Consider the following 16479-nt stretch of genomic DNA (forward strand, 5'->3'; position numbering starts at 1 on the left):
AGAAGTAAAGAAAATTTTGCCTTGCTGGGGATTACAAATTGCTCCTGAAAAGATACAAAGAGGAGATTCTATTAATTATTTAGGATATAAAATAGAGCTACAAAAAATTAGACCCCAAAAGGTGCAAATTCGGAGAGATAGACTACAGACTCTTAATGACTTTCAAAGATTATTTGGAGATATTTCTCATCTACGAACTATTGTTGGGGTAAAAAATGATGAACTGACTAATTTGTTCAAAACCTTAGAAGGTGACAAGGACTTAAATAGTCCAAGAGAATTATCACCTGAAGCTGAGAAAGAATTAGCCTTGGTAGAAAAGAAAGTGCATGAAGGACACGTGAATCGTATTGATCCAAAGCTGGATTGCATTTTGGTTATCTTACGTTCTCGGCGTTCTACTACTGGAATATTAATGCAGAGGGAAGATATTATATTGGAATGGATATTTTTACCAAAAAAACAAATAAAAAATTAAAAACTTATGTGGAAAAAATCTCTGACTTGATTTACAAAGGAAAATTGAGACTTCGTCCATTAGCAGGCATAGACCCAGCAGAAATTTTCGTACTATTAACTAAGGAGGACATTGAAAAATTATGGACAGAAAGTGAAACTTGGCAAAGAGCTTGCAGTAATTTTTTGGGAGAAATTAACAGCAAATATCCCAAAAGCAATAGAATTGATCTTATAAAGAGAGCTGAATGGATCTTGCCTCAAATTGTGCGGCAAAAACCCATATCTGGAGTTCGTACATTTTATACAGATGCCAACAAAGAAGGAAAGGCAGGTTACAAATCAGAAAATTTAAGTAAAGTGGTTCAAAGTCCGTATAATTCAGTTCAAAAATCAGAATAGTATGCTATTCTGTTGGTATTAATGGATTTTTCAGAACCTCTCAACTTAGTAACTGACTCTCAGTATGCTGAAAGAGTGGTGTTACATATCGAGACTGCAGAATTTATCCCTGATGCTTCAGAATTAACTTCACTATTTATTCAATTATAAGATACAATCAGGAAAAGGAATCATCCTTTATATATAACTCACATTCGATCCCATACTGGTCTGCCAGGCCCTCTAGCACAAGGCAATGATGAGATTGATAAATTATCGATAGGAAATGTGCTGGAGGCCTCAGAATTTCATAAAAAACATCACGTTAATAGTAAAGGTTTAAAAAAGGATTTTTCCATAACCTGGCAACAAGCCAAAGAAATAGTAAAGAAATGTCCTACTTGTTCCTTCTACAATCAAACGCCATTACTAGCAGGATATAACCCAAAGGGTACTCAGAGAAATGAAATCTGGCAGATGGACGTGTTTCACTTTGCAGAATTTGGAAAACTGAAATATGTACACCACACCATTGATACTTTTTCAGGATTTCAATGGGCAACTGCTTTGAGTTCTGAAAAGGCTGATTCTGCAATCACTCATTTGCTAGAAGTTATGGCCATCATGGGTATACCTGCACAAATCAAAACTGACAATGCTCCATTATATGTCTCTGTTAAAATGAAACAGTTTTTTGCTTATTACAATATAAAGCATATTACAGGCATACCACATAATCCTACAGGTCAAGCAGTTATAGAAAGATCAAACAGAACTCTAAAGGATATGCTAAATAAACAGAAATGGGTAACAAAAACCCCCAGAAATAGACTGCATAATGCTCTTCTAACTTTGAATTTTCTGAATGCCAATGAGAAAGGAACAACAGCTGCAGAGAGACATTGGATAATAGAAAAAACTACAGAATTAAATCAGCCTATATACTTTAAGGATGTGCTGACCTCAGAATGGAAACCAGGGTATGTATTACATTGGGGATGAGGTTTTGCTTTTGTTTCTACAGGAGAAGATAAGCTGTGGGTACCGTCAAAATTGATAAAGGTTCGATTTGAACAAGAGAGACCTCTTAATTGAGGAGGTGATAGTTCATCAACCAGCATGAACATCCAATTTAAACTAACTTGTATCAATAACACATGCCTTTTCATTTAATCAGATAATAACTTGTCAAAAGGAAACATCCCCAAAATTAGTCTTGGGGAAAGGTTTTTGTTTTTGTCTTTTAGGAGAATGAAGGTTAAGGAATCTGAAGAACACTGGACAAATGAGACAACTGAAGAAAAGTGACAAATCATCTATCCCAAGAAACAGAGTGAAACGGTGTATGGGTATATATTATCTAAAAAAAAATTATGTCTTCCTAAATGTTTGTTTCTGCTTTTCTCTAAAGATTTAACACTATTGGTCTTCTAACAGCCCCAGTTCAATTAAAATTTAAAGCTGACTTTGGAGTTGGAGAATGGCTCTCTCCTTCTTTAAAATCAAGCATGTTGTTAAAAGGTAAATGCAAACTCCCTGTATCATGCCAGAATAAGAGCCATCTTCTGCTATGGTACAGGACAAAAGCAAAATTAATTAAGGGACTATTCTATTACTAATCTCAACTCTTTGATTCTATTCTGATTCTTTAAACTTTTCTCAAAGTATAAATTTTATATCAAAATTTACAAGATTAATATATATATATATATATATATATATATATACATTTTAAACTTTGTTAAGATATGAATGGTCACATAGAGTACTAACTAATTCTAGAAAAAAGGCTAGCTGCATATATATGTTTTTGTGTTCGAGTCTCTTATCAGTTTTCTGCAGGAAATCATGGCCAGGCCTAACATCAACTGAAGTCTCCAGAAAGAAGATGGGGCCCCACAACAACAACAATTCCATGTGGACAATAATAATATCATTAAGCTGACAAACATCATCCATAGATCAGCTTTGAACTATAAGATGCTCAGAGCAATTTTGAGATTACTAGCTGAGATGATCCAGTCTCAAAAACTACTTGAATAAGGACTTGAGATAAACCCTGAACTTTGGCATTATACACAGACTGGATAATGAAGGATATAGTTACCTCTCTTAGAATTTGACAATTAACCTAAAATTTTTCTTTCAGGATAAAGAAAACTTATGCCCATACCCAGCAGGAAGCAATTTTAAGAATACGACGCCCACATTCCCAAAGAGGTGGTGTGGGGCGGGTGGTTTTTTTGGTCTTTTTAATGGGTTTTGGGTCTGGGATAATTTTCAGTATTTAGGGGGGTTGGTTACAAGTTATTGTCAAGGGTTAGGAAAAAGGCTAAGCAAAGGAGATTAGATTTAAGGTTCTTGTTTAAAAAGAAAGAAAGAAAGAAAGAAAGACAGAAAGAAAGAAAGAAAGAAAGAAAGAAAGAAAGAAAGAAAGAAAGAAAGAAAGAAAGAAAGAAAGAAAGTGAAAGAAAGAAAAGAAAAAGACAATTACTAGTTTTAAATACTTTACATTGGATTGAATTGTTTTATATTGTATACAAATTTGAAATTGATATTGTTAGAAAATGCTATATGTATATTTCTAATTGTATTTATACCATTCATTTAACAATGTAATGCAAATTTTTGATCCTTGAATGTTATTATTATCAACTATTAGGATATAAAGAAATGAAAGCTAGTAGTTAGACATTATCATAGAACTTGTAGTCATATTAGATATGTTTTAAAAATTGAGCAGAGATGTTTTAGACAGGTCATCTTCAAACCCTTCAGAGATCTACAGAATATGGCATTTAAAATGTTTTAATAACTTAGAAAATTTTTCTTTTTTGAGACATGTCGGCTCCTGGCAGTACCAATCTACTTTAGAGAAAATATGGGCATTGAAGAAACTGCATATGGAGTCAACTTTCATTGTGGCAAAAGTTAGCCACTGGACAACAAAGTATCCTCGAATCAATAGGACAAAATGGGCAGACAGATCACGAAACAAGGGACTACTGATTCTTGCCAAAACAAGTGTGGTTATGGCTTTATCAAAAGGCATCTTCTGAGGCCAGGACAATATGGCCCCATCCCTGAAGTGGCCTTCGCATCCGGAAAAGGTACAGTGCCCTTTTCTTCTAAGGCAGCTTAACAGGCAGAGGGCCAATGGATTCTGTTGTACAATGGAACAGCAGCTGAAAGCTCATGCCTCTCAAAAGTAGACTGGCATTTAATAGAGGGATGTGGAGAAGAAGGGGATGCTGAGATGAAGCCATATATACACAGCCAAGAAGAATGGACAGCTGAATTAAAAAACTGTCAACAATTTCCAGAATTTAAAATCCTGAATCATGACAGGAAACTAGTGGAATTCAGGTGTTTCTGGTACGTGAACTGCTCTCACCCAATGTGAGGTTGAACTGTTGACCTTGTATACATCCTACTTCACAAATGAGACTGTCAGATACACTAAGCCTATAGGCTGAAGATGATGCCCCAACACTGCAGAGAAACCTCAGGTGACTGCCCAGGCAGCTAGCTATTTCTGTCAACTCACAAAATTTTTTGGAAGTTGCTTGCATGCACTTCCTGTTTTTATTTTTGTTAGCTAATATTATTCCCTTCTTGGGTCTCTGAGGGAGTTGAAAATTAGTTAGTTATGGTTGAAGATTAGTTAGTTATAGTTGAAAATAATTAGGATAGAAAGTGCATTAGATACATCTTGGATTTACCAAAATAGGATAGATAATGGAATTATTTTCTCTGATTTGTCAAATACCTGTTTAGGTATTTATTACTTGTATATATTGTATATACTTATTGTACTTTTGTATACAGTTTTTCTTTTGTTAGTTATAACCTTTTGCTTTTTTTTCTTTTTATTAAAATAGAAAAGGGGAAATGTGGTGGTAATCTAATTGTACTGAATTATTATTTTGATTGTATGTTAATGAATAAAGTTGTCTGGGGGTCAGAGCTATTAGAGCCATAGCAAGAGTGTGGCGGTGGTGGCACACGCCTTTAATCCCATAGATATCTGTGTGTTCAGGGTCAGAGCTATTAGAGCCATAGCAAGAGTGTGGCGGTGGTGGCACACGCCTTTAATCCCATAAGATTTCTGTGTGTTGAGGGATATAGCCAGCATTGGAGACATATGCCTTTAAGACCTAGGGGGCTGTACATTCAGACAGTGACGAGGCAGTCATGTGTTTGGGTTTACAACCAATGAGAAGGCAGAACAACATACTATAAAAAAACGAACCGACAGGAAGTAGGTCTCTTTTCGTGAAGCTGGGACAGCAGGAGGAAGGGTGAGATTTTAGCTCTGAGCTCTGACCTCTCGGCTTTCTCTTTTACATTGTTTCTGTGTTTCTTATTTAATAAGACGGTTGGTTACATCTATATTTTCTAATCTAATTTCTTTGGCATTTTATACATGAGGGGATGATAAATTTTATCAAAAATATTTTTCATTATCTACACAGATTACAATGGGTTTTGTGTTCTTGAGTCCATTTATAATATTTAATTTATATTGATTGATGTTTGGGTATTGAACCAGTCCATCACTGAGTCTCTGGAGTAAAGTCAACTTGATCATGGTGAATGATTGTTTTGATATATTGTGTATTTGTGTTTGTGTTTCTGTCTCTCTCTCTCTCTCTCTCTCTCTCTCTCTCTCTCTGTGTGTGTGTGTACTTGTGCATGTACATGTACATATATATGCATATTGTGTGGGTCTATATATATTCCAATGTGTAGGTTAGGTTGACCATGTGGATTAAGGTGTTCATGTTGGGCAATAAACAACTTTACCTGTTCAGCCATTTTACAATCCTTTGATAAGTTCCTGAATATGTTAACAAACTGTATTAATGAGAAACTTTGCATCTATGTAAATCATAGATCTTGGTCTATATGATTTTTGTTGTTGAATATTTCTTTGTTCCTTGTATCAATATGATACTTCAAAAATACTTAGGTAATGAGCCTTATTTTCCTTCTTTTATGTAACAGTTCAATAATCTTTGTGTTCTCTGAAGTTCTGGAAAAATTCATCTGGTCTGAACATTTCTCTTTTTTAGAGATTTTTATTACTTTTGCAAACTCGATTGTTGTTTTAGGCCTTACAGTATTTTTATAACATAATTTGTATTGATTCTTTGAACTTCTCATCACACATATCAGTCCCACTCATTGCCCTGTCATTTCAAATCCATCATCCACCCTTATATCCTGCCACCAAAAAGAAAATAAAAATGATTCCACCTCTCACTTTGATTATTTCCTGGTGTCTATTCTTCCTGGGAGACTTTGCTTCTTCTCCTTTCTAGAGCTTTCAGGTGTGCTGTTAAGTCACTAGTGTGAGATTTCTCCAACTTCCTTATGTGGGCATTTAGTGCTATGAATTTCCCTCTTAGGACTGCTTTCATAGTGTTCCATAAGTTTGGGTATGTGGAGTCTTCATTTTCGTTGATCTCTAGGAAGTCTTTAATTTCTTTCTTTACTTCTTCCTTAACCCACTGGTGATTCAGTTGAGCATGGCCATTTCATATTTTTGAGTTAGAACATAAAGAATTATTTCATTTCCCCGATGTTATTTAAGATGTTCCTTCTGACCTTGTATATGTCTATTTTACAGAAAGTTCCATGGACTTCTGAGAACATAGTGTATTCTTCAGTTTTTGGATACAATATTCCATAGATGTCTTTTAAGACCATTTTACCCATGATGTCAGTTAATTCTATTTATTTTCTATTGGGATGAAGTGTAAACTATTGGAAATGAAAGTACTGAGATTCTTGCCTATGGCTTTACATCTAGTACTATTTTCTGTGCGTAACTGGGTGAACCTGTGTTTGTAATTGTAGAGTTCTCCCCATGAATTGTTCCATTAAGCAGTAGGAAGTAATGTTTATAAGTGCTCAAGAGACTTCAAGTCTATTATGTAATCAGCAACATATCTCTGTTTTGTAGCTCCATTTTTCCAGAATCTCTTTCACCATTATTTCATTGTAAGTATATAGCTGCCTTATATGATGAACTACAGCAAACATAAACATCCTAGTACTTTAATCTAAAGTCCTGCACTGGGTCTTTGAGTTAAGGAATTGGCGCCATTAATATTCAGTTACTAGTGTGTACCTGGAGTTTTCTTGTGTCCTGGCCTGCTGGTAGTCAGGGCAAATCTCTCCCAATAGTGTCCCCCAACTAAATACACAGAGATTTATATATTTACAAACTGTATGGCCTAATGGCTCAGGCTTTTTGCTAACTGTTCTTATATCTTATATTAACCCATTTCTATAAATCTATACCTTGCCGTGTGGCTTGTGGCTTACTGGTACTTTACATCCTGCTTCCCATAGTGGGCTGGCAGCATCTCTCTGACTCATCCTTCTTCCACCCAGCATTCTCCTCTCTCCTTGTCAGGCCTACACTATCCTTCCTGCCTAGCTACTGGCCAATCAGTGGTTTATTTATCAATCAATCCTAGCAACATATATTCACAGCATACAGGACATCCCACAGGACTTCAGCTACACTATTGAAAGATGTTTGTTGATACCTCTCATTTGGATGATTTTACCAAGGTGATTGAGTTGTTTTCTTATTTAACTATTGGTCTAGTTTGCTTTATGGTCTCTGTGATAAAACACTCTTGCCAGAAGCAATATAGGGGAAGAAATTGTTTATCTGGCTTAAACTTTCAGATTGAAATTTTCTATGGGAGAAATCAGAGCAATTTCTCCAGAAGGAACTGAAGCAGAAACCATTTTACTAATCTGCATGTTAACTTTTTCAGTGTCTTATGACCAGTTGTCTTTCTCATAAAATCCAGGTACAGCTACCTATGCTGTGGGCCCTAACACACCAATCATCAATCAGGACAACAACTCAGATACTTTGTCACCAGCCAATCTGATCTGTACAAACTCTTAAATGGTACTCTCTCAGATAATTCTAGGTTGAGTCAACTTAAACATTAAAGTTAGCTTTTGCTTGTTGCAGCCTTATGGATTCATTTTTTCTCTTTGCTGGCAAAGATTCCTATAAGTATATTTTGTAGAGCTGTTTTGATGGTCATAAATTCATTTTGCATATTTTTAGCATAATTTTTCTCCTTTATTAATGAGAAGCAGTTTTGATGGGTACAGTAGTCTTAGTTGTCATTGGTTGTCTTTAGAACTTGAAATACAACTTTCCAAGACCTCCTGCATTTTAAAATCTCGGTTGAAAAATCTGTTATTCTGACAGACCTTCCTTTACATTCGACTTGGTGTTACTCCCTTGCCAGTTTCAATGTATTTTCTTTAATTATAATTTTATGAGGAAAATATACTTTGTGGTCTTGTATATATGCTGTTCTAAATTCCTCCTTTATCTTAACTGGCATCTGTTTGAACCAAAAGCAACCTTGAGAAAAAGTCTTAATAGTTTTTACAACTCCAAGTTACAGTTTATTTTTGATGAAAAGCCTAGGCAGGTAGTTAAGACAGTAGACAATGAGTTCTCAGACAAGTGTAGAAAAACAATAAATATGTTTGCTCTTGCTTTCTTGCCATCAGTTAATATTCTCCTACCTTATGATTTCCTGAACACAGCTGAGTAGAAAATGGGGCTGCCACAATAATTCTTCACCTTTTACATCATCAGTTAACAATCAGGACAATCTTTCATTGATATACACACAGGCTTACGTGATCCAGATAATTCCTCTTTAAAAATCTGTTCCACAGCAGTTATAGGTTTTTGCAAGTTAACAGTAGGTAATTTTAATGTAACACCTCTTAGATTTTTTCCCACAGAGAGACAAATATCATGGAATTCCCACTCATATCTTCTTCTTATATTATCTTTGTTCTTATTGAATTGTCCCACATCTTTCACCTTGCCTTCACACTGTGATATATTTTTCTTTTATTTTTTCATATTCATTGTGTTCTAGGGTACATGTGTGCAAAAGTGTCTGTGTGGGTGCACACATCTCACAGAACATTTGGACGAACCTGAGAAAAACTTGTAGAGTCAGTTGTCCATTTCTAATTTACATGGTTTACAGAGACTGAGGTCTGGTCATCAGGTTTATATGATAAGCAATTTACCCAATGTCGTGTCATTACCCCACCATTCCTTTTTGTATCACTATTTAATTCATTTACAATGTATTTGTTGTGGAGATCATTTTGTGCTATTTTATACTTTTCATTTTACAATATAACTTATTATTTAAAATTATATTATCATAGGAGTTTGGCAGATGGCTCTGGCCAAAAGACCTTAATGCTTTTGGGAGAAGAAGGTGCTTTGTTTCCCAGAACTCTCACAGAGTAGCTCTCTAATTCCTATAACTTAGCTTCAGGGGAAAGCAACACTCTTACCTGTGTACACACACAGAGACTTGTACTCACATAAGAACACATAAACATACAAAAATAAAAATACAATAAACAATTTAAAATTTATTTCATTAACTACAAGTTTCTAGAGATTTGTATATTCTCCACATATACATGTTTACAATGCCCAGTCTCTTTTTCCTTTTCCTGCTCTCTCTCTCTCTCTCTCTCTCTCTCTCTCTCTCTCTCTCTCTCTCTCTCTTTCTCTCTCTCTCTCTCCCAATTCACTTTTACCTCACTATGGTCATTAATGTAATTATTAATGTGGTCATATAACCTTGATACATACCTTCATTTGATTTCACTCAACAGATTGCTTTATTGATGGTAATAAATCCATTTGACCTATAACAAGGCAGCTTAGAGGCAGGCTGGAAATTAAAAGACAGAGACAGGAAGAAGGGATAGAATAAATGCCAGTGGGCCAACCAAGGAACAACATGTAATGGGATGCACTTAAAGCCAAAGAACCTGTGGAGACACACAAATTAATAGTTATGTATAAGTTATAAAAAATAGCTAGCATAAAGTTTAATCTATGACCATGCAGTTATAATTAACATAAGCTTTTGTGTGTTTACTTGGGAGATGAAAGTGGGAGAGATGTGGCCCTACCGCCAGCAGGTCAGGACACAGGAAATATTTCAACTACAGCCTTGTTGGCATACACTTTGCTATTCATGTGCCCAAACAAATACCTTTTAAAACAACTTCCAAAGCAGAACTGCTATTAATTATTATCAGTATTTCTCACTGGCTTATTTTTGGTGCACTCACTAGCATGCTTTTTTTTTTTTTTTTGGTTTTTGAGACAGAATCTGTTATATCCCAAGCTGACAAGAAATTCATTATGTAATTGAAAATCACATTGAATCCCTGGTATTTGGGCTCTCCCTTTTTACTTTTGGCATTACATATGTGTGACACAACATTTCACTTGGCTTCTAGCTTTTCCTTTTATGCATGTATGTACTTGTGTTTATGATGATGTGTATGCAAATGTGAGAATGTAGGTGTTCTTATGCTAAAGACAGATGATATTATCAGGTGTTGAACCTTGATTTCTACCTTGTTTGAGACAATCTCCTTCTTCTTTTACATCCCTGTGTGTGGCAAATTGGCAGGTCCTAAGCTTGTAGGCAATCTCCTGTCGCCACCTCTCATGTCATAGAAGGTATACTAGGTTTAAAAAACAGGCTGCATCACCATGTTTAAATGGCTTTTGAGGATCCAAACTCAGGTATTGTGACATACAAGGCAATTGATTTCCATTGAGCTATCATATGAGCCAAGCTTTCAATCTCCTTAAGTGACTTAATTCTCTCATATATTATCCAATTGACTTTATCTCTACACATTCTCTGTAGATCATTAATCACCACCAGGTTTCAATCAAATCTTAGATTCTCTGAATTCATGTATCCTTCTTCTCTGGCACTGGCTTATGTCTTACCTTCTCTCCTGACTTGATTCAGTTGGTTCTTGAGATAATGGGGAACAATACAAGCCTGCAATGGAGGGTGAGGCATGAAGAGACAGCAAACCTAGACCAGGAACAGTTAGGACACTCTGACAATTGAAAACACATCAAAGTCATACTAGGAATGTAAATAAAGCATTTGGCTGAATGTGGAAGGCTATGTCTTGAGCACACTACCTGTCTATGTTTTGGTGTCTTTGGTCTTAAGGAATCACTATCCACAAGTTGTGGAAACTTAGAGGTAAAAGTGTGTGGAAAGAGATATCCCTCAGAAGGGGTTAATAGAGTTCTGCAGACATGATGGTAATAAAAAGTCCCAAGCTGGAAATGCTCAGAATCCTTTGGCTTCCTGTACCATTGTGATCACGTTTTACCAACTCATGCCTTTGTCACTGCTACTTGCCAACAGGATGTCTCCTCATGGCATCAGTAGTATATCTGTGAGGTGATGAGTTCACAAATGAACTGGATTTTATCTGCTTACTAACTGTGTTTGTGTGGCAAATGATATCATTGAAATGATGACCAGCCTTCAGAAGCTCAAGGATTGAAGGGGAAGCCATGGAGTCAATAAACTAATCACTTAACTTGACTTTTCTATCTGAGGGTGTAAAATTTAATTCGCTGGGTCCAGAGAGAGGAAAAGCTTTAACTCTCTGGGGCCAACAAAAAGAAGAAAACATGCACAAACATTTATATTTCTCCATCATTTTCTCTATGTTTCTCTTAAGACTTATATATCTGAACAAAATCTCTCAGGCAATATAAAACTTACAATGTGAATACATTCTATTTTTCAAGTACATTATTAAATGAAAACACTTAGAAAACATGATTTCCAATTTCTTTCAAAGGATTAAACATCCTACACATTATGGATATAAAACAAATTATCCAAAGAACCCACATACATTCATATACAAGCAACTTGGTATAGATTAACAGAATATAAGCAAGTAAGATATATTTCTCAGCCATTCTTTTACTGCCAGGCTAAATTTTGTGGTTACAAAGGAAGGATCGATGATTTTATTACTTATCTCAAATGGTAATCTTATAAACAATCTTAAAAGAATCACAAACCTAAATTATTATATATGAAAAACAAACAGTCTTCTGTCTTTTAAATACTCAGATTGTGTTTTCATTCATTGATAGCTTTTTTTGTATCAGGAAGCAGAGGGCATAAATGGGAATTAATTAATCACTGTCTTTGAATTAATTACCAGGATTTAAGGATTAAGGAATTAATCATTACCTTGGATTACCAAACCATCCTAACAAGAAAGATCCATCCACAAATAATAACTAGGCTGCTTTGTTCTTGTTTCTTGACCTCAATGAGTCCCTCACTCACCTATGTGCCTTTATAAACTTTAGATGGTTTCCCTAGGTTTTTCATCTCAAAGTTATTAACAAAAATATCTTATCCTACCTGTAAGTCACATTGAAAGCTTAGTTTTAGCTATGATGCACACTGAAGCCCATGTCACATCTCTCAAAATTAAGATTAAAAGAACTTGAGCTAGCTTAACTTTTGGGACACAATTGTGTTATTGTACATTTTTTACTCTTTTGGGTGGTCTACCATCCAGCTCCCAAATGTATCACACAAAGAGGCTTATTCTTACATGTAAATACCTGGGCTTAGTATGACTTGTTTCTTGCTCACTTTCCTTAACTTAAATAATCTCATCTCCCTTTTGCTTCTGGGATTTTCCCATTCTCTTACATCTGTAAATTTTATTCTTCTTCTTACTTCTTCTGGCACTGGCTGTGTATCTGGTTGGCTGACTCTGATGTCTTCCTATTTCTCTCTCATTCATTCATCATTTTTACTCCCAGAATTCTTCTATATGCCCTCTGCCTGCCAGCGCCTTCTGTCCTTTCTCATGACTCCCTATTGGCTTCAGATCTTTATTAGACTAACAGGTGTATAGACAAGTACCATAATATAACATCCCAAAGTTAAACAAATGCAACATAAAAAAGTAACATACTTTCAAAAATATTCTACAACACAATTGTTTTTTTAATCATTATTCTAAACCACAATCCATATTGATCCTCAAAAGAAACTAGGTCTGTGAAATTTCCTTGTTCTTATTTTCTATCTTCTGCAGCCCATGCTTTATCATGGGCACGGGAAACACCTATCTTGCATTTGGCTTTATTATTTTCCCTACTCAACAAAACTATCATAATCAATTACTATATTTATTAAAGAACTCAAATCACCAAAATGCTGTTTAAACCAACACTATTATTTTGTATAAAATCATTGCTCTAAACAGAATAGCTTAGGAGTAAATCATTTTTATAATAATCCACAAATTAAAATGCCCAGTAGAATGGGATATTTCCTGGAGATAGTCATGATAAAGTAAGAGAAGTGGGGATCTTCCTGCATGCATTCACACCATGCTAGATACCATAGGAAAATAGCAGTGGCATAAATGTTAAGGTGCAACATTAGCAAAAGTCATTCTAGAGCCAAAGCCTTTGGGGCCTCACCTATCTGAGATTCACCCATTAGAACTTTCCTTCCTGGTGGACTAACCTACTGATCTTCAGTTGCCACCTACAGCTCCTCTGACATGGCTACATAAAATATCACATTAAATGCTTTAAATACTGATTTGGTTTTTCTTAGTAAAGTTGTCTGCCATTTGTGGAAAGTGAATAATAACAGGCAGACCTTAATTTTATTCTTTGTAATCAATAATTTCCTTCCCCATGCATACAGTGCCATATGGATCATGGTTTGAGCACACCCGTAACTGGCTCTCTGTGAGAGAAAAGGACAACTTCCTGTTACTGAGCTATGAAGACATGAAAAAGGTAACTGTCATTCTTACAGCAATCACAAAATCCTTTAGCAATTCACCCCATACAGCATCCCAATTTGTTCAGTATCCCTATTCCACCTATTCTATCACTGGTAGGATCATGAAGAGTCACTAAATGTGAGCTCATACCCTATTTCCTTTATTAATGTGGTCTGTCATTTACTCTCCAGCCTCCTAGTCCACCCTACTTTACCCTGAAGTAGATTGGGGGAGCTCAAACTTGATCTGGTGGTGTTTCAATTCTGTCTATGCAACAATTTTGATACAGCTGATAACCCAGTGGTAGTGGGGAAGGGGTTAACCGTGTCATACCACTGATGTGCCAAAATGTATACCATCTCCTTTGATGAAAAGAAGAGTGACAAAGGCATTCAATCTTTCAGGAGGAAGGTGTCCTGTGCTCTGAAGTACTGAAAGTTTCTGCATGGTGAGCTAGAAGACACTGGAAATTTCAAAAATCTTGGAAGAGAATATCTAAAATATTTCAACACTAAGTAATGAAATATATCTAAATACTCTTATAAGCGATACACTTATGTTATTTTGCAGGTTTCTTTTCATTGAAATGTCCCACTGAAAGTCATGCATATGTTTAAGTAATATGTGCGTGTCACAAATATCTCTTACTTTAAAAATTAAAAAACATATCTTGGCAGGATATCACAAGATTGTCAACCTTGCACTGAGAGTTAGAGACTAACTCAGAACCACAGGCCATCCTTGGTTGTCTGGTGTGTTTGAGGCCAACCTTGGGTACAAGAGACCTTGTTTCAAAAGACTACTAAGGAAAATATTATGAAGTTCATTTGTCTAATTTATTTTCATGTAATTAAAAAAATCTTCCCTCTAATGATGGGCACATAATAATGAAACCAAGCATATAAGCAAAAAAAGGATTATCATTTGATCAGCAACTCAAAAATTTAAGTAGTTTGAAAGTTTCATGTGAAATGCAACCATCATTTATACATTTATAATCAATGATAAAGTTATCAATTGTACTTTTACTGAGCAAAACAAAATTGTCCTGAGCAAACAGTCTGTCAGATAAAATACTTGTCCACCATTAGAATTCTTCAAAAATTTAGTCAAGGAGAAGCAATCTTACAGCCACTGCTAACCTTATAGAAGTAGACTCTGGTGATGACAAAGGCTGCTGATTGTTGTAACTTTTTTGTTGCTTTTATTTTCTCTTATATTTTTTTTAAAACAATTATTATTTATGTATTATTTTGGAGCCTGTCCTGGAACTCAGTTTGTAGCACAGCCTTGCCTTGAACACAGAAATCTGCCTGCCTCTGCCTCCTGAGTGCTGGGATTAAAGGCAAGCACCACCACACATGGCAATTTAAATATATTTTGATCAGATTCTTTCCCTCACACAATTCTTTCCAAATCATCTCCCCATCCTTACACACCCAACTTCAAATTCCTTGTTAAACAAATTCCCCAAATGAAAACAATAGCAAAAGAGAAAAACACCATGAGACTGGACTAGGCCCTCTGCATAGGCAAGACAGTTGATTAGTTTGTTCTGCTTAATGGGCCCCTTGACAGTGGGAACAGGAACCTTCCCTGGTGTATAGCAGGCTTTTGAGAGTCTACACATCCTAGCATGGAACAACTTACACAACCTTGGTGCAGGAGTAGTGTTGTTGGAGAATATCTCTCCAGCTCCCACCACCAAGACCTGCCAGTCCCAGAGCCCTCTTACAAAATAAACAAACAGACTCTTACATTATTTAAACTGCTTGGCCATTAGCTCAGGCCTATCATTGTCTAGCTCTTACACTTATATTTAATCCATTTCTATTAATCTTTACTTTGCCACTTGGCTCATGGCTTATCGGTACTTTACATCTTCTTTGTCTTGGCTGTGGCTACAGACAGTCTCTCCTCTGCCTTCCTGTTTCCTCTTTTCTCTTCTTTGTTAGTCCTGCCTATCCTTCCTGCTTGGCCACTGGCCAATCAGTGTTTATTTATACAAAGTGATATCCCCAGCAGAGTAGGGGCTTGGACCTGGCTCAACTGAGTGGATTAGGCTCTGCTGACTCCCCATTGTAGGTCTTGTGTTGGAGGAGATGGGAATGGAGGTATGGGTTGAGGGTGAAGGATATGGTGGTCAGAGGAAGGTGGGGAAGGGGATCTGTGGTCAGTATGTAAAATGAATAGAAAATTTCTAATACTAATAAAAAAATGGAACAAAAGAAAAACACCAAAGTGTAACGAACTGTGAGCACCCACCCCCCCCCCATCCCCCCACACACACACCAAAAAAGACAAAAAACAAAAACAAAACTATGGAGTCTCTTATATGTCGCTTAATTTCTCCTGAACATGAAGCCTGGCCTGGAGTGGTTGCTATATACAGGGTCACTGCAGAAACCTGATTTTCCCTCTCCCAGCAGGTATAAATGACAGTTTAGATGTTAACCTTTACCCCAGTGCCTAGATTTTCATTCATTCATTCACTCCATTCATTCATTCATTTTTAGAAATTATAACAAAATAAAGTACAATATGATTAGACAATACTATCATCTTAGAATTGGACAAGATAAATCAACTGAACAAAAGTATCACAAGAAATGGCACAAAAAAATCACAGATCTCAATGTTTGATCACATGGGAAGCCAAAAAATCATGAAACTAGAAACTTAAATTTATATGTAGAAAACTGATTCAGACATGGAGCACAATGCAGCATGCTTCAGAATGTCGCTTCATATGTGTTTTTCTCATGTTGATGTGTAGGGTGTTGTTCTTTATGTCCTCCCTCCTCTCTGGCTTTTAGACTCTTAGAGCCCAGGTTAGTTGATTTTGTGGATTTTCTTTTGGTGACTTTGATATCACTGGCCCCTACACTCCATCCTTGCCCTGTTCTAAAGTGTATTTGTGAGCTCCACCTAATGTTTGGCTGT

General features: G+C 36.0%; 1 protein-coding gene across 4 annotated transcripts in view; it reads left to right on the forward strand.

Annotated features, from left to right (window-relative positions):
* Nucleotides 1-16479, forward strand: part of LOC107400486 (sulfotransferase 2A1-like) — a 54801-nt gene that overhangs the window by 15653 nt on the left and 22669 nt on the right. For 3 of the 4 annotated variants that reach the window (XM_076571801.1, XM_076571824.1, XM_076571813.1), the window contains exon 4: nucleotides 13454-13549. In XM_076571801.1, coding sequence (XP_076427916.1) covers nucleotides 13454-13549 — 96 coding nt within the window. Of the gene's footprint in view, nucleotides 1-13453; nucleotides 13550-13940; nucleotides 13985-16479 lie in introns of all 4 variants that reach the window. The other variant, XM_076571805.1, reaches the window with a different exon arrangement.

Source organism: Peromyscus maniculatus, chromosome 1, assembly GCF_049852395.1.
Source record: "Peromyscus maniculatus bairdii isolate BWxNUB_F1_BW_parent chromosome 1, HU_Pman_BW_mat_3.1, whole genome shotgun sequence".
NCBI lineage: Eukaryota > Metazoa > Chordata > Mammalia > Rodentia > Cricetidae > Peromyscus > Peromyscus maniculatus.